The sequence below is a fragment of the Symphalangus syndactylus genome, chromosome 9 (assembly GCF_028878055.3).
Source record: "Symphalangus syndactylus isolate Jambi chromosome 9, NHGRI_mSymSyn1-v2.1_pri, whole genome shotgun sequence".
Taxonomy (NCBI): domain Eukaryota; kingdom Metazoa; phylum Chordata; class Mammalia; order Primates; family Hylobatidae; genus Symphalangus; species Symphalangus syndactylus.
The window spans coordinates 135,010,592-135,033,734 of record NC_072431.2 but is presented as its reverse complement, the minus strand read 5'-3'; the positions used below and the strand labels follow the sequence as shown (position 1 = coordinate 135,033,734).

General features: G+C 42.7%; 1 protein-coding gene across 3 annotated transcripts in view; it reads right to left on the bottom strand.

Moving 5' to 3' along the window:
• Positions 1-22,704, bottom strand: part of AK3 (adenylate kinase 3) — a 34,794-nt gene extending 12,090 nt beyond the window's left edge. Inside the window, exon 1 of one of the 3 annotated variants that reach the window (XM_055294329.2) lies at positions 18,637-22,704. In XM_055294329.2, coding sequence (XP_055150304.1) covers positions 18,637-18,787 — 151 coding nt within the window. In that variant the 5' untranslated portion in view covers positions 18,788-22,704. The remainder of the gene's footprint in view (positions 1-18,636) is intronic. The other 2 variants (XM_063609209.1, XM_055294330.2) reach the window with 2 other exon arrangements.
• Between the last annotated feature and the right edge of the window lie 439 nt (positions 22,705-23,143).

Sequence of the window (23,143 nt, the reverse complement as noted above, 5' to 3'; positions counted from 1 at the left end):
CAGCCGGGAGCAGTGGCTCATACCTGTAATCCCAGCACTTTGGGAGGCCGAGGCGGGTGGATCACCCGAGGAAAGGAGTTCAAGACTAGCCTGGCCAACATGGTGAAACCCAGTCTCTACAGAAATAAAAAAATTAGCCAGACACGATGGCGGGTGCCTGTAATCCCAGCTACTTGGGAGTAGCTTGAACCCAGGTGGGAGGCAGCAGAATCGCTTGAACCCAGGAGGCAGAGGTTGCAGTGAGCCGAGATCGTGCCATTGCACTTCAGCCTGGGCAACAGAGTGAGACTCCGTCTCAAAAACAAAAACAAAAACAAAGGTTACAAAATAATCTAAACTTCAGATTCTTCATTATGGAAAAATATATAAATGTAAATATATAGACAGAAAAAATATTGCAAAGGTATAGACCAATATGTTAATAGTAGTTATCTCTGTGATAGAATTGAGTGTTTTTAAAAATATATATGTACTTTTCTGTATTTTCTACCAGAAAAAATTATGAAATAGCTGAAATTATTTTCTTTAAAAATAAGAATTTGAAATCATCATTATTTTGAAATGATTCAGTTTAAATGCCTGCTATCATGTATTAGAGAGACTTTTCCAATGCTGTAAAACAGGTGCTGCTATCGTGACACAATTCAGTTTTTAACCAGATTAGTATTGTGATTATGTTATATTTTTACTAACAAAACACTCTGGGAAATGATTTATGAACAATTTAATAATATTACCTACAACTATATGTCACTCTTATGCAATAGTATTTTAATTTCTTCATGTTCCCTTACCAAACTATTTCTATACCTTCAGAACCGTAATACCATCATAATCTGTGTATCTACAATTTTATGTTCTTTTTGTCACTTAGCATTATTTAGTAAATACTTTTCGGTGGTTTTATATAGTCATTTTAGGTAACCATATTACACTCCAAATATAAGATATTTAGAAATAAATATATAAAACTACACTTTATGACAGCAGTACTGCTGGACATTTAAATTGTGTAAATTAGTCTTGATTTTTCCTCATCACCAAAGACTCTTGTTTTTTTGCTTTTATTTTATTCCTCTTTGGGATTATTTCCAATAAATAAATTCCCAGATGTCAGATTAAAGGGTCAAGGTATATATGAACATTTTCCTAACTCATGGTATGAATTGCCATACTGACCCCAAAACAGATTCTAAATTGTCAGATTCATGAAACTTTAGATTTTTAACCAAGAACATATTCTAAATTGTCAGATTCATGAAACTTCAGATTTTTAACCAAGAACAGTAACTGCATGGACACAGGCTGTCATGTGGCAGGTGTGCAGCTAGATTTGCAGACTGCACTTAGAAGAGGGCTTGGCAGATGGAGAGCTCAGGACTCACTAAAACAGCCTTATACTTAATGTGTGAACCTCTCTGTCTCCAGGCTTTTGACCACTGCTCTGGGGAGGGACAGCTTCAACCTCATCAACAGCATTTGGAAAAAAAATGTAAAAACATGCAATTCTCTAGGGCCAAGTCCCCAAAAAACCTGTTATTGGCCTCTCCCCTCACCTCTCACTCTTTAGGCCAAGCCCTCTTCTAAATCCCCAACCAGCTGCAACAGATGGGTTAGAAGATGGGGTTAATTAATAAAGTACTTAATTTTATCAGTATACGAATAGCTGTAAGAAAAGATTCTCTGCCCTTGCCACTTCTATACTATATTAGAGATTCTAGCCAAAGCAATTAGTCCAGAAAAAGAAATACAAAGCACCCAGATAAAAAGAAGTAAAACTATGTCTAAAGCCAACGGTTTGAGATCAGCTTAGGCAACATGGTGAGACCCCATCTCTACAAAAGATTAAAAAATTAACTGGGTGTGGTGGCACATGGCTGTAGTCTCAGCTACCCAGGAGACTGAGGTGGTAGGATTGCTTGAGCCTAGGAGGTCAAGGCTACAATAAGCCATGATCATGCTACTGCACGCCAGCCTGGGCAACAGAGTGAGACCCTGTCTGAAAAAAAAAAAAAAAAATCATTGAATTGAAAGTCCAGAAATAACCTTTCAAATTTATAGTAAACTGATTTTTAATAGGATGCCAAAATAAATGAATGAAGAAAAAGTAGTCTTTTTAACAAATGCTCCTGGGACAAATAAACATCCAGGTGAAAAGGAATGAAGTTAGACCTCTACCATGTATAAAAATTAACTCAATATAGGTCATAAACCTAAATGTAAGTGCTAAAGCTACTAAACTTTTTTTTTTTTTTTTTTTTTTTTTTTTTGAGATGGAGTCTCACTCTTGTCACCCAGGCTAAAGTGCAATGATGTAATCTTGGCTCACTGCAACCTCCCCCTCCCAGGTTCAAGTGATTCTCCTGCCTCAGCCTCCCAAGTAGCTGGGATTACAGGTGCCCACCACCATGCCCAGCTAATTTTTGTATTTTTAGTAGAGACAGGCTTTCACCATGTTGGCCAGGCTCGAACTCCTGACCTCGTGATCTGCCTGCCTCGGCCTCCCAAAGTGCTGGGATTACAGGTGTGAGCCACTGCGTCCAGCCTAAAAACTCTTAATAGAAAACACAGGTATAAATCTTCATCATTATGCATTAGGCAATGGTTTCTAGATATCAAACCAAGAGCACAACTAACAAAGGAAACAGATACATTAGACTTCATTAAAATTAAAAACTTTGTACTTCAAAGAACACCATCAAGAAAGTGAGGCCGGGTGCAGTGGCTCCTGCCTGTAATCCCAGCACTTTGGCAGGCTGAGGTGGGCAGATCACCTGAGGTCAGGAGTTCGAGACCAGCCTGGCCAACATGGTGAAACCCCATCTTTTTTTTTTTTTTTTTTTTTAGACGGAGTCTGGCTCTGTCACCCAGGCTGGAGTGCAGTGGTGCAATCTCGGCTCACTGCAAGCTCTGCCTCTGGGGTTCACGCCATTCTCCTGCCTCAGCCGCTCGAGTAGCTGGGACTACAGGCGCCCGCCACCACGCCCGGCTAATTTTTTGTATTTTTTAGTAGAGACGGGGTTTCACCATGTTAGCCAGGATGGCCTCGATCTCCTGACCTCATGATCCACCCGCCTTGGCCTCCCAAAGTGCTGGGATTACAAGCGTGAGCCACCGCGCCTGGCCGAAACCCCGTCTCGTAAAAAAGAAATGAGACGAAACGGAATGAAATGAAACGAAAAGAAAAGAAAAGAAAAAAGAAAAGAAGTGAAAAAACAATGCATAGCATGGGATGGAAGAAAAATTTTGCAAATCATGTATATGGTAAGGAATTTGTATCTAGAATATCTAAAGAACTCTTACAACTCAACAATTTTTAAAAAACGTTAAATGGGCATAGGATCTGAATACACATTTCTTCAAAGATATACAAATGGCCAATAAGCCCATGAACACAGATCAACATCCTTAATCATTGGGGAAGTCAAATGAAAACCACAAGGAGATACTACTTCACATTCACGAACATGGTTATAGTCAAAAGACACACACAGGCCTACCCTGGAGATATTGTGGATTTGGTTCCAGACCACCATAATAAAGTGAATATGTGAGTCACACAAATTTTTTGGTTCCTCAGTGCATATAAAAGTTATAGATTTACATTACATTGTAGTCTATTAAGTGCAATAGCATTATGTCTAAAATAACAATGTACCTACCTTAATTTAAAATAGTTTTATTGCTAAAAAATGTTAATGATCATCTGAGCCTTCGGAGAGTCTTAATCTTTTTGCTGATGGAGGGTCTTGCCTCCATGGCTGATGGCTGCTGACTGATCAGGATGGAGGTTGCTAATCGATGAGGTGGCTGTGCAATTGCGTAAAATAAGACAACAATAAAGTCTGCCTCATCAACTGACTCTTCTTTTCACCAATAACTACTCTGTAGCATGCAGTGTTGTGTGATAGTATTTCATCCACAGTAGAACTTCTTTCAAAACTGTAATCTATCCTCTCAGACCCGCTGCTCCTTTTTCAACTAAGTTTAAGTCATATTCTAAATCCTTTGTTGCCATTTGAATAATGCTCACAGCATCTTCACCAGGACTAGATTCTACCTCAAGAAACCATGTTCTTTGCTCATTCATTAAAAGCAACTCCTCATCCATTCAAGTTTTATGAGATTGCAGCAATCCAGTCACATCTTCAGGCTCCACTTCTAATCCTAGTTCTGTTGCTATTTCCACCATATGTGTAATTACTTCCTACATTGAAGGCTTGAACCCCTTAAAGTCATCCATGAGGGTTGGAATCAACTTCTTGCAAACTCCTGTTAATGTTGACACTTTGACCTTCTTCCTGAATCATGAGTGTTCTTCCCGGCATCTAGAATGGCGCATCCTTTCCCTAAGTTTTTCTATTTACTTTGCCCAAATCCATCAGAGAAATCACTATCTATATAGCAGCTGAACCTTATGAAATGTATTTTTTAAATAATAAAACTTGAGAGTTGAAATTACTCCTTGATCCATGGGCTACAGAATGGATGTTGTGTCAGCAGGCAAGAAAACAACAAGAATTTCCTTGTACATCTCCAGCAGAGCTTTTGGGTGACCAGGTGCATTGTCAATGAGCAGTAATACTTTCAAACCAATCTTTTTCTCTCAACAATAGTTCTCAACAGTGGGCTTCAAATAGTCAGTAAACCGTGCTATAAACAGATGTGCTGTCATCCAGGCTTTGTCATTCCATTTACAGAGCACAGGCAGGGTAGATTTAGATAATTCTCAAGGCCCTAGGATTTTTGGAATGGTAAATGAGCACCGGCTTCAACTTAAAGTCACCAGCTGCATTACTCCCTAGCAAGAGAGTCAGCCTGTCCTTTGAAGCTTTGAAGTCAAGCATTGACTTCTCTTCTCCAGCAATGGAAGTCCTAGATGGCATCTTTTTCCAACAGAAGGCTGTTTTGTTTACATTGAAAATCTGTTAGTGTAGACACCTTCATCAATGATCTTAGCTAGATTTTCTGGATAACTTGCTGCAGCTTCTACATCAGCACTCGCACTTTCATGTTACAGAGACGGCTTCTTTCCTTAAACCCCATGAACCAACCTCTGCTAGCTTCAAATTTTTATTCTGCAGCTTCAACACATCTCTCAGCCTTCAATGAATTGAAGAGAATTAGGGCCTTGCTTTGGATTGGGCTTTGGCTGAATGGATGATGTGGCTGGTTTGATCTTCTTTCCAGACCACTCAAGCTTTCTCCATATCAGCAACAAGGCTGTTTCACTATCTTGTGCTCCAGAAGGAGCAGCACTTTTAATTTCCTTCAAGGTCTTCCTTTGCACTTACAACTTGGCTAACTGGTGCAAGAAGCCTAGTTTCAGCCTCTCTTGGTTTTCAACATGCCTTCCTCACTAAGCTTAATCATTTCTAGCTTTTGATTTAAAGTGAGAGATGTGCCACTCTCTTCCTTTAACTTGAACACTCAGAGGCCACTGTAGGGTTATTAATTGGCCTAATTTCAATATTGTTGTGTCTCAGGGAATAGGGAAGCTCGAGGAGAGAGAGACAAGGGAATGGCTAGTTAGTGGAGCAGTCAGAACACACATAACGTTTATCAATTAAGTTTGCCATCTTATATGGGTGTAGTTCATGGCACCCCAAAACAATTATAATAGTAACATCAAAGATCACTGATCACAGATCACTTTAACAGATATAACAATGAAAATATTTTAAATATTGCAAAAGTTACTAAAAATGTAAAACAGCAATGGGAAGTGCGCACGTGTTGGAAAAATGGGGCCAATAGCCTTGCTTGACACAGAGTTGCCCCAAAACTTAGATTTGTAAAAAAAAAAAAATACAGTACCTGTGAAGCACAATAAAACAACATATGCCTTTAAAAACAAGTGTTAGGCCAGGCACGGTGGCTCATGCCTGTAATCCCAGCACTTCGGGAGGCCGAGGCAGGTGCATCACTTGAGGTCAGGAGTTCGAGACCAGCCTGACCAAAATGGTGAAACCCTGTCTCTACTAGTAATACAAAAATTAGCTGGGTGTGGTGGTGCACGCCTGTAGTCCCAGCTACCTGGGAGGCTGAGGCAGGAGAACTGCTTGAACCTGGGAGGCAGAGGTTGCAGTGAGCTGACTAGCTGCCACTGCACTCCAGTCTGGGCGACAGACTGCAACTGTGTCTCAAACAAAAAAATAAATAAAAACAAGTGTTGGTAAGAATGTGGAGAAACTGTAACCCTCATATATTGCTGGTAGCATTATAAAATGGTGTAGCCAATTTGTAAAACAGTGTGGTAGTTTTTTTAAAGGTTGAACACAGTTACCAAGCCCTGTGTGGTGACTCACACCTGCAATCCCAGCACTTTGGGAGGCCAAGGAAGGAGTTTCACTTGAGGCCAGGAGTTCAAGACCAGCCTGGGCAACACAGCAAGACCATGTCTCTACAAATATATATATATATTTTTTTTTTTTTGAGATGGAGTTTTGCTCTTGTTGCCCAGGCTGGAATGCAATGGCGCAATCTTGGCTCACTGCAACCTCTGCCTCCCGTGTTCAAGCAAGTCTCCTGCCTCCACCTCCTGAGTAGCTGGGATTACAGGCATGCGCCACCACACACAGCTAATTTTGTATTTTTAGTAGGACAAGGTTTCACCATGTTGGTCAGGCTGGTGTTGAACTCCTGACTTTGCGTGATCTATCCACCTTTGCCTCCCAAAGTGCTGTGATTACAGGCATGAGCCACTGCACCCAGCTTAAATAAAGTTTTTTAAATTAGCTGGGTGCTTGGTATGTGTTTCTAGTTCCAGCTATTCAGGAGGCTGAGGCAGGAGGCTGAGGCCCAGGAGCTCAATGCTGCAGTCAGCCATAATCACGCCACTGTACTCCAGCCTGGGTGACAGAGCAAGACCCTGTCTTGCGGGGAGGGGGGCGGGGAGGAAGACAGTTACCGTAAGAGATAGCAACTCCTCCCCTCGCTATATGCCAATGAGAAATAAAAACATATGGCCAGCTGTGGTGGCTCATGCCTGTAATCCCAATGTTTTGGGAGCCAACACAGGAAGACTGCTCAAGCCTAAGAGTTCCTGACCAGCCTGGGCAACACAGCAAGACCCTACGTCTACATAAAAAACATACGGGCATGGTGGTGCACGCCTGTAGTCCCAGCTACTTGGGAGGCTCTGGTGGGAGGATCGCTTGGACGCAGGAGTTCAGCGCTGCTGCTGTTGAGTTATGATTGCACCACTGCACTCCAGCCTGAGTGACAGAGAAGAGACTGTGTCTCTTAAAAAAAAAAAAAAGAAAAAGAAATATGTCTACACAAAAACTTGTAAATGAATGTTCACAGTGGCATTATTTAAAATAACAAAGTAGAAGCAAGTCAAATGTCCATCAACTGATGAACAGATAAATAAATGTGGTATATCAAGACAATGGGATATTATTCAGCAAAAAAAAAGAAATGAAGTACTGATACATGTTACAGCATAGATGAACCTTCAAACACGCTCAGTGAAAGAAGCCAGACACAAAAGACTATATATCGTATGATTCCATTTGCATAAAATGTTTAGAACAGGCAAATCTAAAGAGATGGAAAGAAGATTAGTAGTTGCCAAAGGCTGGGAGGGTTGGGGAGAAATGGGTAATGACTGCTAATGAGAACAGCGTTTCTTTTTGGAGTGATAAAAATGTTCTAAAATTGATTGAGGTGATGGTTGGACAACTTTGGATACGCTGAAAACCACTGAATCATACACTTTACAAGGGGTAATTGTATGGTATGTGAATTAAATCTCAATACAGATTTTGTTTTTTAAAAAATAGAACAGATGAAAAATTCCCAGTAAGAAAAAAAATAAAAAACCACTCATAGTCTCATCACTACTCAGAGATAATTATGGTTTTTGTTTTTTTAAATTTTATTATTAATACACTTAAAGTTTTAGGGTACATGTGCACAATGTGCAGGTTTGTTACATATGTAAACATGTGCCATGTTGGTGTGCTGCACCCATTAACTCGTCATTTAGCATTAGGTATATCTCCTAATGCTATCCCTCCCTCCTCCCTATTGTTAATGATAATATAAAAACTTTCATTGCCTGTGGTCCCAGCTATTCAGGAAACTGAGGTGGGAGGATTGCTTGAGCCCAGGAGGTCAAGGCTGCAGTGAGCCATGACCGCACTACTGCACTCCAGCCTTGGTGACAGAGCAAGACCTTGTCTCAGGAAAAACAAAAACAAAACAAAAACCAGGTATTTTGAGTTTTGTTTATATATAGATAGATAATCCTATGTGTAGTCTAATAATCTGTTTTTCATTTATCACGAACTTTTTTATGCTTGTATGATTTAATTAGAACAAGAAATTGAGAATAGATTGATATCTTAAACATTCTAAATAGATTTTTGTGTGATAAGAAAGAATTGTTATTTTTCTCTTTTGTTTTATGTGTTAAATATATTATCTTGTACATGGTTATTGTGAAAAAATCTAATTTTAAATTGCAGTACTGAATGGAAGTTACATGAGTTTTTATCTTCTCAATTACAATTGCTCTGTGAACTTCCACTTTGATAATTATGGACCCAGTTTCTGCTACCTGATCTGCACATCTTTTGATTGCCCTACTTGGCTGGAAGGATGGTCTGGTAACTGTTGATGTTTGTTTTACCTACTGATATTGTCATTCTTTCTCAAATGTAAAGTGTTTTTATTTTATTGTTCTTGTTGTTGTTTTATAATTTTTATTATAATTTCAGGGATATATGTGCAGGTTTGTTACATAGGTGAACTTGCGTCTTAGGGGTTTGTTGTACAGATTATTTCATCACCCAGGTATTATGCCTAGTATCCATTAGTTATTTTTCCTGATCTCTCCCTCCTCCCCACTTCCATCCTCTGAAAGACCCTAGTGTGAATTGTTCCCTCTGTGGGTCCATGTGTTCTCATTATTTAGCTCCCACTTATAAGTGAGAACATGAGGTATTTGGTTTTCTTTTCCTGCATTAGTTTGCTAAGGATAATGGCCTCCAGCTCCATCCATGTCCCTGCAAAGGACATAATCTTGTTCATTTTTATGGCTGCATAGTATTTCATGGTGTCTATATCATGAACTTTCTATATCAATAAGCATTTATCCACAATATTTATTAAAACCTGGAGCCTATAATGCTTCAATTGAAGCTTATTTTTAAAAAAAAGACTTAACTCCTTAATTCTGAGTCTAAGCAGTTTACATATTACTTTTCAAATATATTTACCCCTCCCAAAATTATATGCAAAGACTCTTAACCAGCATGTTCTCCGGAGATATGGTAAACTTTTATCCATTTGATTACCTACATTTAATATTACATCTTAACAGACTCCTCATAAAAATTCTAGAGTGGACCCTTGAACAACATGGGTTTGAACTGCATGGGTCCACCTCTTCCTCTGCCACTCTTAGGCAACAAAACTGACTCCTCCTCCTCCTCAGTCTACTTGACGCGAAGACAGTGGGGATGAAGACCTTTATAATGATCCGCTTCCATTTAACAAGCAGTAAATATATTTTCTTTTCTTATGATTTTCTTTTTTAAAGACAGGGTCTCGCTCTGACATCCATGCTGGACTGCAGTGGTGTGATCATAGCTCACTGCAGCCTCGATGTGCTAGGTCCTAGTGATCCTCCCACCTCAACCTCTCAAGTAGCTGGGAAAACAGGCACACACCACAACGCCCGGCTAGTTTTTTTTTTATTTTTTGTAGAGAGGGAGTCTTGCTTTGCCCAAGCTGGTCTTGAACTCCTGGGCTTAAGTGATCCTCCCATCTTGGCTTCCCAAAGTGCTGGGATTACAGGCATGAGCCACTGCACATGGCTGATAATTTCTTAATAACATTTTTTTCTCTCACTTGGTTTATTATAAGAATACAGTATACAATACATATATCATACAAAATATGTGTGAATCAATTGTGTATGTTATTGGTAAGGCTTCTGGTCAACAGCAGGCTATTTAAGTTTTGGGGATGTCAAAAGTTACATATGGATTTTCGACTACACTAGGAATCAGCAGCCCTAACCCCAAAGTTGTTCAAGGCCAACTGTATTTCCTTTTTTGATTCAAAAAGTAACAAATTTGGGCACTTCCACAAAACACAAAAGGCAGTTTAGAAGTAAATTATTTACAATAAGCTAATTTTCTACAAAGTTATACACAAAAGTAGGAAAAGAAGGTTAGAGAAAAATAGGGAAACTCAAAATCAACTTTTAAGGATAATAACTAGAAATCCTAAAACATGGAGACATTAGTATGAGAAATAAATGTTTATATTACATAAAAAGCCATTTTAAATTCTGTATCTCCCTTTAAAGTTTCATGTTACCCAAATCAATCACAACTCATATCTGAATGAGCTTATTCAAACTGACTGTTTGAGCAGTTATGAAGCACAGAAGAGGGACCTGACCAAACTGTAAATAACGGTTCTCTCTCTCTCTTTTTTTTTTTTTCAAAGAGCCAGTGCTGTGGCATGATTATAACTCACTGCAGTCTCAAACCCCTGGGCTCAAGCGATCCTCCCAGCTTAGCTTCCCAAGTAGTTAGGGCTATAGGCAAGCACCATCATGCCTGGCTAATTTTTTTTTATTTTTTGTAGAGATAGGGGTCTCACTATGTTGCCCAGGCTTGTCTCAAACTCCTGGACTCTAGTGATCCTCCTGCCTTAGCCTCCCAAAGTGCTGGGATTACAGGGGTGAGCCACCCCCCAACCAGCAGTTCTCTTTCACATGTGCCAAGAGAAAAGGCTACAGAGAATTAATCTAGTTCCTGCCAAAATGCTTTTAGCATTATATAAATGACATAAAACTTAACTTTAAAAATGTGTCAAAACAAAATAAAACTAGGAGAATGTCAGGAAATTAGTTAAATGATAGCTTTACACCCAATCAAGGGCTTAAAAAAAAAACCTTTCTCAAATAATAAACACTTGAGTCAACAAAGTGGTTACCTCTGGGAAGCAGGAAGGAGATGTGCATGGAAGGGGAACTGGAGAGCCCCCAAAGTCCTTGTTTCTCTCTGGTGATGGGTAAATGATGTTCATTTTAGTATTCTTCTAAGCATACACAGACCTTATAATACTCTGATGCATGGAATATTGCACAAGAATTATATTAAAAATGAAAACCTCCCTTGACCATTGTTCCTCCCGCTAACCATCACTCAATCTCTTTCCTCTTCAGTGAAGCATCCAGAAAGAGTTCCTGTTCCAGGTCTACACTCCCCTTCCCATTCACTCTGCTTCGGATAAATTCTGATTTTGACAACTACATAAATGCCCACCTGGGTCCAGCCTCATCTTATTTCTCCTCCTCCCTCATCCTCCCCATTGGCACTTTACCCTGAAACCACACCCCCAGCAAGGAGCTCTACATACATGGATCCTCGTAGCCTTTACCCAAGCTGCATGGTAAGCTCTTACTGATTTTTCAACACACATCCTAAAAGGCCCTTCATGGTCAAGTGTCCCTCAACCTCCTAGGGAATGGGAAGCTCCCCCTCTGGACTTCCAAATGTCACAGACTTGTCTCTATTGCGACACATATCACTCCAATGACTACGTGTTTACATGTTGTTATAGACGGAATTATGTCTCCTCTAAATCTGTATGTTGGAACCTAACCCCCAGGGTGACTATATTTGGAAATAGGGCTTTAAAGGAGGTAATTAAGATTGAATGAGATCATAAGGGGAGGGCACTAATCCAATAAGCCTGGTGTATTTATAAGAGGAGGAGGAGATACCAGAGATGCCTGCTTACAGAGGAAAGGCCATGTGAGAACAAAGTGAGAAGGCAACTAGACAGGCCAGGAAGAAGGGCCTCACCAGAAACCAACTCTGCCAGTGCCTTGTTCTTGTACTTCTAGCCTCCAGAACCATAAGAAAATAAATTATGCGGTTTAAGCCCCCCTGGTGTGTGGTATTGTGTTACGGCAGCCTGAGCTGACTAACACACATGTCCATCTGCCCACCTGCCCTCATGCCCACAATCTGTGAGCACCTAGTGAAATCAGTTGCTCTCTGTGTCTCTACTACCTAGCACATATCTGATGCTTAAAGGATCCATGGATAGTTGCCTGAATGAATGGTTAGATGGACAGATGGATGAAGAGATGGATAGATGGAGAGACAAGCTCCCCGGATTCTACTAGATTCTAGCCATGGAATTTTAAAAGGCCTAACTTATTTTGTTAAAAAATACCCATCTAGCAAAAGCCTACTTTCTTTGAGACAGTATTATAACTAGGCTTACCTTTTTAAAATTGTCCTTTAAGTTATTTAAACAAACTATGGTACACCGATAAGACAACAGAAAAAGAGAAAACAATCCAAATGTTCACCAACTTATGAATTGATAAATAAAACACGCCCCATCCATAAAATGGAATTGTATTCAGCGATAAAAAAGAATGAAGTACTAAACATGCTATAGTGTGGATGAGCCTTGAAAACACTAAGCTAAATGAAAGAAGCCAGTCAGAAAAGACCACATATTGTACGACTGCATTTGTATGAAATGTCCAGTATAGAAAACTCAACAGGAGGTGAGTTGGTGTTGCCAGAGGCTCAGGTGGACGGGTGTGGGGTAGGAACAGAAGTGACTGCTAATAGGTATGAAGTTTCTTTTACGGGGTGATGGGTATGTTCTAAAATTGATTATTAAAGAAAAAATATTAATTTTTTAAAAGGTTGGGCACTGTGGCTCATGCCTGTAACCCCAACACCTTGAGAGGCTAAGGAGGGGAGGATTACTTGAGGCTAGGAGTTCATGACAAGCCTGGACCAACATGGTGAGACCCCATATATATGTGTGTGTGTGTGTGTGTGTGTGTGTGTGTGTGTGTATAAATAAATATATAAATAAATGAATAAATATATATATATATATTTTTGGGAACAGATTCTCGCTGTGTTGCCCAGGCTGGAGTGCAGTAGCACGATCTTGGCTCAGTGCAACCTCCGCCCCCTGGGCTTAAGCCATTCTCTTGCCTCAGCTTCCCAACAGGTGCCTGCCACCATACCCAACTAATTTTATTTTGTATTGTTAGTAGAGACGGGGTCTCACCATGTTGACCAGGCTGATCTCAAACCCCTGACCTCAAATGATCCACCTTCCTTGGCCTCCCAAAGTGCTGAGATTACAGGTGTGAGCCACCATGCCTGGCCAAAAAAATATTTTAAAAAGAAAAAAGAAAAAAATTTTTAAAAGAAAAAATATATTAATTTAAAATTGATGAAGGCCAGCTGCAGTAGCTCACGCCTGTAATCCCAGAACTTTGAGAAGCCGAGGTGGGTGGATCGCTTGAGGTAGGGAGTTCGAGACCAGCCCGGCTAACACAGTAAAACCCCATCTCTACTAAAAATACAAAAATTAGCTGGGCACGGTGGCTCACGGCTGTAATCCTAGCTACTCAGGAGGCTGAGACAGGAGAACCACTTGAACGTGGGAGGCGGAAGTTGCAGTGAGCCGAGATCGTGCCACTGCACTCCAGCCTGGGCAACAGAACGAGACTCCATCTCAAAAAAAAAAAAAGTTGATTTTGGTGATGTCTACACAACTCTGTGAATATATTAAAGTCCACTGAGTTTTATACTTTAAATGGATACATTATATGGTACGTTAATTGTATCTCAATAAAGCTATTAGAAAAAATGAAATGGGGCACTCCATATGTAAAGCAGTATTGTTAAAGGTATAAAACAGTATATACAGCATGCTATAATCTGTGTTTTAAAAAACACATACACAAAGAGAAGCATAGGTAAACATTTGATTGTATAAGCATAAAATATCTTGGAAGAATCTTTTCATGAAATATCCTTTTATATTTCTGGAATTGCCTATTACAAATTAAATGTTTTACCATTCCAAAAAAAAAAAAAAAAAAAACTCCGCTCTGCCATCAGTATCATCCTAATTATGCAAGCCTATGTGCCACAGGTGTACATAATAATGTTTTGTTAGAAATATAGAATCCAGGGACTGACAGAAGTCTTGAAGATTATCTACTACATTCATCTCTCCCATCATATAGGTGAGAATCAATGAGATTCATAAGGGTTGGCCGTCTAGTCTAGGGTTATATCTCCTTTTTTTTTTTGAGACAGGGTCTCACTCTGTCACTGTGAGTACTGTGGTGCTATTACAGCTCACTGCAGCCTCGAACTCCTGGGTTCAAGCAATCCTCTCGCCTCAGCCTCTCAGAGAGCTGAGACTTCAGGCACGTGCCACCACATCCAGCTAATGTTTTCATTTTTTGCAGAGATGGGTTCTCACCATGTTACCCAGGCTAGTCTCAATCTCCTGGGTTCAAATGACCCTCCCGCCTTGGCCTTCCAAAGTGTTGAGATTACAGGCATAAGCCACCACACCTAGCCAGGGTTACGTCTCTGAGAAGCACTATGTACAGTGCAGTTTCTCAGACTAAGCAATCACACGTCAACCTCACGAGTTCTACCATAGTTGAACTATTATTCACTAGATAGTTTTTCTTTACTATATAGTTCTTTACTATATAGTTTTCTTTAAAGTGACTTAGCTTTAAAAATTAATAGCTATAATTTTCATGAAATACAGCTTTGATGTGCTAGATTTGTGTCTGTTTGTTTCAATTCTGCTTTGAAATAAATAAGTTTTTGTCAATCTAAAGTGTCTGTCTCATGAATCTCATTGTCTAATTCATGTCTATCTCATGAATCTCAATGTGGGAAATACTGCACAGAGAAAAGAGTATTTAACGTAGAGAAATCTACGTTTTCACCCTAATCCCCCAATAAATACTGTTTACTATCAAGCAAGTTCTCCTGAACTCAGTCTCCTCATCTTTAAAAGAGAGGCCTGACGGCCGGGCGCGGTGGCTCACGCCTGTAATCCCAGCACTTTGGGAGGCCGAGGCGGGCGGATCACGAGGTCAGGAGATCGAGACCACGGTGAAACCCCGCCTCTACTAAAAATACAAAAAATTAGCCGGGCGTAGTGGCGGGCGCCTGTAGTCCCAGCTACTCGGGAGGCTGAGGCAGGGGAATGGCGTGAACCCGGGAGGCGGAGCTTGCAGTGAGCCGAGATGGCGCCACTGCACTCCAGCCTTTGCTAAAGAGCCAGACTCCGTCTCAAAAAAAATTAAAAAAATAAAAAATAAATAAAAGAGAGGCCTGACTTTGGGAGGCTGAGGCGGGTGGATCACCTGAGGTCAGGAGCTGGAGACCAGCCTGCCATTATGGCAAAACCATCTCTACTGAAAATAAATTAGCCAGCCATGGTGGTGCAAGCCTGTAGTCCCAGCTACCTGAGTTGGGAGGCTGAAGCAGGAGAATCGCTTGAACCCAGGAGTCGGAGGTTGCAGTAAGCTGAGATCGTGCCACTGCACTCCAGCCTGGGTGGCAGAGTGGGACTCTGTCTCAAAAAAATAAAATACGATAAAAGAGAGGACTGGACTAAATGTCTTAAAGTCACATTCAAGTTCCCTGACTCCAAGTTTCAGTGATGACCTACAGTTATTCCAGCTTTACTACTGTCAATGAGTTGCCTAATGTTTCCAGTGTCCTTATCACATCTCCTGGGATGATTTTAAACCTTAGCTATAAAATACAGCCATGGGTTATAAAATATAGCACCCTCATGAAACAATGACTGGAAAGTAACTTGGCACAATCCTTCTGTTGTATTATTTGATAGTACCATATTTTAGAAATTCCATACTAGGAATTTATTTGAAGGAAATAAGCAAAGAGTTGCCAAATGTTTATGTGCAGGGATAGTCATAACAGTATTTATTACAACAAACAATGGTTAGCAATATACATGTCTAATAAAAATGTTTAATAACTATACAACTTTGATAAAATTAAACATCTTTCTTTTTGAGATGGAGTTCTGCTCTTTTCACCTAGGCTGGAGTGCAATGGTGCCATCTTGGCTCACTGCAACCTGTGCCTCCCAGGTTCAAGTGATTCTCCCGCCTCAGCCTCCCAAGTAGCTGGGATTACAAGCGCTCGCCACCATGTCTGGATAATTTCTGTATTTTTAGTAGAGACAGGGTTTTGCCATGTTGGCCAGGCTGGTCTCGAACTCCTGACCTCTGGTGATTCACCCACCTCAGCCTCCCAAAGGCCTGGGATTACAGGCGTGAGCCACCCTGCCCAACTTTAACATCATTTTTAAGACTGCTTCATGATGTGTGAAAATGCTCACTATAAATGAGAATAAAAAAGTAACCTATCACTTAGAATATGACAATTAGTTTTTAGAATATAACCATTTTGCAAATACAAATGCAACAGAAATAAAAAAGAAAAAGAAAAAAAAGAATAAAAGAAAATGCACCCAAGGGTTAGGTATAATCATCTCTGTGTGGCAAGGCAGGATTATGAAGGATCTTAATTTACCTTTTTTATATTTGCATGAAATAGATATAGTTTCCTTCTTTTATAATAAATATGCTTTACTTTTTTTTTTGAGACAGGGTATCACTCTGTCACCCAGCTTGGAGTGCAGTGGCACAATCTCGGCTCTCGACAACCTCTGCGTCCCGGGCTCAAGTGATACTCCCACCTCAGCCTCCTGAGAAGCTGGGACCACAGGCGCGAGCCACCATGCCCAGCTAATTTTTTGTATTTTTGATAGAGACGGGGGTTTTGCCATGTTGCCTAGGCTGGTCTTGAATTCCTGACCTCAAGTGACCTGCCCGCCTCAGCCCCCAAAGTGCTGGGATTACAGGCATGAGCCATCGCGCCAGGCCTACTCTCTTAGACTTTGGTTAACCTGACCCCAACCAGTAGCAGTATCTGGGACTGTTTAATGTTACCTAACTACTTCAATATGTTGCATTAACAACATTTAGCAAGCAAGTCAAACAACCTTTTTTCTTTCTTTCTTTCTTTTTTTGAGATGGGGTCTTGCTCAGGCTGGAGTGCAGGGTTGCAATCTCGGCTCACAGCCACCTCCGCCTCCCAGGTTCAAGCGATTCTCTCTCCTCAGCCTCCCGAGTAGCTAGGACCACAGGTGCCTGCCACTGCGCCCTGCTAATTGTTTTTGAATTTTTTATGGAGACGGAGTTTTACCATGTAGCCCAGGCTGGTCTAGAACTGCTGAGCTCAAGTGATCCGCCCACCTCGACCTCCCAAAGTGCTGGGATTACATGTGTGAACTGGTTAAATAAATCATACTAGATTCAGAAAATACATACCTACAAAAACAGAATGAAATGGATTTGTCCATTTTCATGTGAAATATATCCCAGACACAAAGTGAAACCACACTGGTGCAGAGTATATACACATAGCATGATCACATATTACATACAAGAAAAGATACACGTTGGCCGGGCGCGGTGGCTCACGCCTGTAATCCCAGCACTTTGCAAGGCCAAGCAGGGTGGATCACGAGGTCAGGAGATGGAGACCAACCTGGCTAACACAGTGAAGCCCCATCTCTACTAAAAAGACAAAAAATTAGCCCGGCGTGGTGGCATGCGCCTGTAGTCCCAGCTACTAGGGAGGCTGAGACAGGAGAATTGCTTGAACCCAGGAGGAAGACAGAGCAAGACTACGTCTCAAAAAACAAACAAACCAAAAAGAAAAACAGAGAAAAAGAGAAAAGATACATGTATCTGCGCTTAAAAAGTAAACCTTTCTAGAAGGAAACTCTGTTCCCCTCCGAAGAATGGGACTGAGGTAGGGAACGAAAGAGGGCGTTGTTTTTTATGCTATGCACGTCTATCCTGTGTCCTGGCCTTACAAAAAAAAAAAAAAAAAGTAAAAAAAAAAAAAAAGACAAAGAAAAAGGCCTTGTGTAGGCATTATTTCTATGTAAATGGGTTTCAAAATGAGTTTCAAAACGGGTTTTATTTTGAAAAGTAAGGTCAACATTTTTTGAGAAAAAAACTCCTGCTATTGGCTTTTCAAAAACAACCTTCTTAAGAGAGAATTTACATACCACAAATTCACCCATTGTACAGCGTAGATTGTTAACTGGCTTTCGTGCTGAGCTGTAAGAATTTATTTGGCATAAGAAACAAAATATTTTATATAACCATGCACAAGAATAGCCTTCGTGTCTACGAAATCTAGGAATATCAAAATGAGGTAATTTTATGACTGCAACAAGGGTAAATAATACTTGGCCCTCGGAATATGGGGGAAAGGTCAGAACTACAAGATCTCATAGAGCTTAACCACACCAAAAAAAAAAAAAAAGAAAACATGAAAGAAAGAAAACAAAACGAAACAACAGAACGAGCAAACTCTAGCAGGGCTAATGCCAGTCTTCTAAATGCACCAGCACGTTGAATAAGCTGCAGCTCGCTCGAGGGACCCCCAAGAGTGGCTGCCAGGAAGACTTGGGCCTTTGACACAAAGCCCAGTAGTTTCCTTTCATCTCTGAACTCCGCGCTTGACCTAACTTTCCAGTCCCTTCCCCCACCGCCACCCCATAACCCGCCCGAAGCGGCCCACGGAGGCCGGAGGTTTCGGGGCGCAGTCGCTCAGCAGCCCGAGGTCTCTGTCCCGGGCGGCGGGAGGGAAACGCCGCGCCCTCAGCCAGGGACCCGCGTGCCCAGCTTCGGCCCCTCGCCCGCAAAGTCCGACCCGAGTGACAGCGCACTGCCGGCCCTGGGCCCAGAGCTCCCACCTGTGCCCCGCAGCATGTTGTCCCGGAGCAGGTCCCCGCTGGAGAGGTGCTTCAGCTCGAAGTGTGTAGTGATGCGCGACGACACGGTGCCCTTGCCCGAGCCCGGGGCCCCCATGATCACCGCTCGCAGCAGCCGCGCGGACGCCCCCATGGCCGCAGACTGAGGCCCGCACCGCGCGGGCACCAGGGCTTTGGCCTGGCCTGCGCGCCGGCCGGCTGGGAGCGCCGCTAACAGGCGGTTACTGCGGTTCCCAGGCGTTCCCGGAAGTGAGCCGACAGCCACTGGGGCCGCCCAGACAGCGCCGGACCCCGCTGCTGCACCCGCCTCTAGGCGACCCCGGCGCACCCCCCGCCCCTACCCGGCGCCTGGCCCCGCCCAGCCGCGCAAGCCGCGCCCTCTCTGCGCTCGCTCGGCCGCGCAGCTCCCACCTGAGCGTCTTACGTGGCCCCTCTCCACCGGCCGCTGGGCCCGGATCCCCTCAGCGCCCCTCTGCACCCACGCCTACGCGCCCTCCACTCAGCTCAGATCTACCTCGGCGCCTCTCCGCGACCCCGGAACCCCGCGCCCTGTCCGGCCCATTCCCAGCCCGGTAGACCGCGCTCCCCTCTGTCGGACCTTGGCAACTCCTGCGCGCCCCCTCCCCACCTCTAGTCGCCCCTTGGAGCCGCTTGGTTTCGGAATCCACCCTCATCCACCCCTCCAACAACCCTTTCGTAGCCCTCGCCCCTAGTCCATAGCAGGCGCTGCCCTACCCAGTCCCTGCGGGACACACCGCTCTCCCTTTCGTGCTCCAATGACAACCCTTGTCCTCCGCTCCACCTGGCGCCCACTCGAATCCCCCTCCCCTCTACTCCCCTGGACCGCCAGATCCCCCGCTTCTGCACCTACTCCCGCCTTCCCTCCTTCCTCCTCCTCCTCTGCTGCCTGGCGCCCTCTCTTCCCACTCCCTCTCTGTGTAGAATCACAGGGAGTGACCTTGAGCCGAGAGGGCCTACCTCATTTTACAGGAGAGGAAATCCAGCTTTCACTGAGTGAGATTCTTTTATAAACAACATAAAAGAGTGTGTGAAACTGTGGAGGCAGGCTGTTGTAGATAGGCGGTCGGAAAACCTTTGAAGAGATGGCATGTGTGCTGAGTGCTTAATTAGAATATGGAAGAGAGAGACATAGACCCTTCCTATGTCCAGTTTTAGGGAAAGGCCCTAAAACTGGAGGTTTGGCATGTTTCAAGAATGGAAACAGAGGACAAACATTCGAGTGAGTATCATTTTGTCTGTAAAATGGGCATAGAGGATTAGAATGGAAGAGTTAAAATAATGTAGTACTTAGTGCAATGCCAGCTACAGGGTCAATGTTCAATAATGGTTGTCCATTTATGATCATTGCTTTGTGCTGGGACACTATGCTAAGGCAGAAAGAAGGCTCTCTGAAAATAAACACAGTTACCATTCTCCTCAGAGGTCCAGAACTGATTTCAAAGAAGATAGAAATGACTTCAGGGCGAGACAGTGAGTGAATCTTAGCTGAGTGAATGGATGGGGGATTTCAATAGGTAGACAGCCTGGTACTTAGAAAAAACATTAGCCTTTACTTTCTGATGTGGAAAAGAAAGAAAGAAAATACATACCTTGTACATTTTTTTTTCTTTGAGACAGGGTTTTGCTCTTGTTGCCCAGGCTGGAGTGCAATCGGCTCACCGCAACCTCCGCCTTCCGGGTTCAAGTGATTCTCCTGCCTCAGCCTCCCGAGTAGCTGGGATTACAGGCACGCGCTACCGCACCCGGCTAATTTTATATTTTTAGTAGAGACAGGGTTTCTTCATGTTGGTTAGGCTGGTCTGAAACTCCCGACCTCAGGTGATCCACCTGCCTTGGCCTTCCAAAGTGCTGGGAGTACAGGTGTGAGCCACCGTGCCTGGCCTCGTTTTGTTTGTTTGTTTTGAGACGGGGTCTTGTTTGGTCGCCCAGGCTGGAGTGCTGTGATGGGATCTGAGCTCACTGCAACCTCTACTTCCCAGGTTGAAGTGATTCTCATACCTCAGCTTCCCGAGTAGCTGGAATTACAGGCACCGGCCACCACGCCCTGCTATTTTTGTATTTTTAGTAGAGATGGGGTTTCACCATGTTGACCAGGCTGGTCTCAAACTCTTGACCTCAAATGATCTGCCCGCCTTGACCTCTCCAAGTGCTGGGATTACAGGCTTGAGCCACCCCACCGTGCCCAGCAGAGCTCATACATACTCATTACTAAGCAAGAAAGAATGAAAAGAATGAAAATAAATGAATTAAACATTGAATTCAGGTAATTGGGAAAAGGACATCAAAATAACCCATAGAAAGCAGAGGAAGGGATGAAGTAAACAACATAAGTGAAACGATGAGAAAACTTAAACAGAACTAACTAAAGAATGAGCATGTCTGGACAAGTACAACTTATGCAATACTAGAAAATCTGAAGGTGTGGAGAAAGTACTTCTAATCTCCAAAGCTGGGAACATAGGAGGTTCCGGCTCCAAAATAAACCGGAAAGAAAATCCTGGGGAAATTTGGTTTAGAAAAAAAAATGTTCAAACAAACAAAAATAGCTGAGGAATCATCCTGTCATTGCGGGGGCGAAAAGCTGAGTGTGGTGGTCCTATTAACAGGCCCACAAAACACCAATCAACTTTGGCTTTGCAAAAGGTTGTTGATTACAAATGAGTAACTGCCAGTCTGTGAAATCTGGCAACTGTGCCTGGCATAGTCTTTTCGCCATTCACAGGCCTTTGTATGGATCTGTTCCTCACTGCCTACCTTGTTCCAAATGAAAAACACTGAGGTCAAATTCATTCAAATTCTAATTTAATGACCAAGTGTTTATACAGATTAGTTTGAAGCAAATAAAGCCCAGATGAGTGCTTTGCACGTAGTAGGCACTCAATAGGTTTTTGTTGATTAAATACTAAGAATTACTGTTTTGTCACTTTTGTTTGTTTTTGAGACGGAGTCTCTTTCTGTCACCCAGGCTGGTGCAGTGGCTCGATCTTGGCTGACTGCAACCTCCGCCTCCTGGATTCAAGAGATTCTCCTGCTTCAGCCTCCCAAGTAACTGGGACTACAGGCCTGCACCACCATGCCCAGCTAATTTTTGTATTTTTAGTAGCGGTTTTGCCATTTTGGCCAGGCTGGTCTCGAACTCCTGACCTCAAATGATCCTCCTGCTTTGGCCTCCCAAAGTGCTGGGATTACAGGCGTGAGCCATCATGCCCAGCCTTTGTCACATTGAAGACTGAAATGTTTAAGGGCTCTACAATGTACAACTGAGGGGGAAATGGTAGGCATGTGTCATGGGTTGAATTGTATTCCCCCAGGAGATATATTGAAGTCCTAATCCCCAGTACCTCAGAACATGACCTTACTTGCACATAGGGTCTTTGCAGACATAATTAGTTAAGATGAGGTCATAGGGGAAGATGGTCAGCTCTTAATCCAATATGACCTGAAAACATAGCGGGAGAATGCCATGTGACGTTGGAAGCAGATATTGGGCTTATACAGCTACAAGCCAAGGAACACCAAAGATTGCTGGGGACACTAGAAGCCAAGAGAAAGACACGAAGCTGATTCTCCCCTAAGATCCTTGGGAGAGAATAACCTGCCCTTACCTTGGCCATGAATTGTAGTCACTAGAACTGTGAGAGAATAACTTTCTGTTGTTTCAAGCCCCCTAGTTTGTGGTAATTTGTTACTGTAGCTCTAGGAAACTAATACAGCTTGTTTCCAAGAAACATGTATATGTGTTTGTATGTTGCTTCACACTATGTGTTACTTAGGTGAGAACAAAAGAATAGGAGGGTTCATGTTTGAGAAATAATTACTAGGATTGTTGTGAGACAAAGAGAAGGAAGGTGCATCAGTTATCCACTACTATAAAAATCCACTCCAGGCCAGGTGTGGTGGCTCACACCTGTAATCCCAGCACTTTGGGAGGCCAAGACAGGAGGATCACTAGAGTCCAGGAGTTTGAGACCAGCCTAGGCAACATAATGACACCCCTTCTCTACAAAAAAAAAAACAAAAAAACAAAAAAAAAACCAAATAAACAAAAAAAGAAGAACATTAGCCAGTGTGGTGGTGTGCACCTGTGGTCCCAACTATTTGGGAAGCTGAGGTGGGAGGATTGCTTGAGCCTGGAAGGTTGAGGCTGTAGTGAGCTGTGATCACACCATTGTACTCCAGCCTGGGCAACAGAGCAAGACCCTGTCTCAATAAATAAATATCCTGGTCGGATGTGTTGGCTCACACCTGTAATCCCAGCACTTTGGGAAGCCAAGATGAGCGGATCACTTAAGGTCAGGAATTCGAGACCAGCCTGGCCAACATGGTGAAACCCCTGTCTCTACTAAAAATACAAAAATTAGCTGGGCGGGATGGTATGTGCCTGTAGTCCCAGCTACTCGGGAAGCTGAGGCACGAAAATCACTTGAACACTTGAACCCAGGAGGCAGAGGTTGCAGTGAGCCAAGAT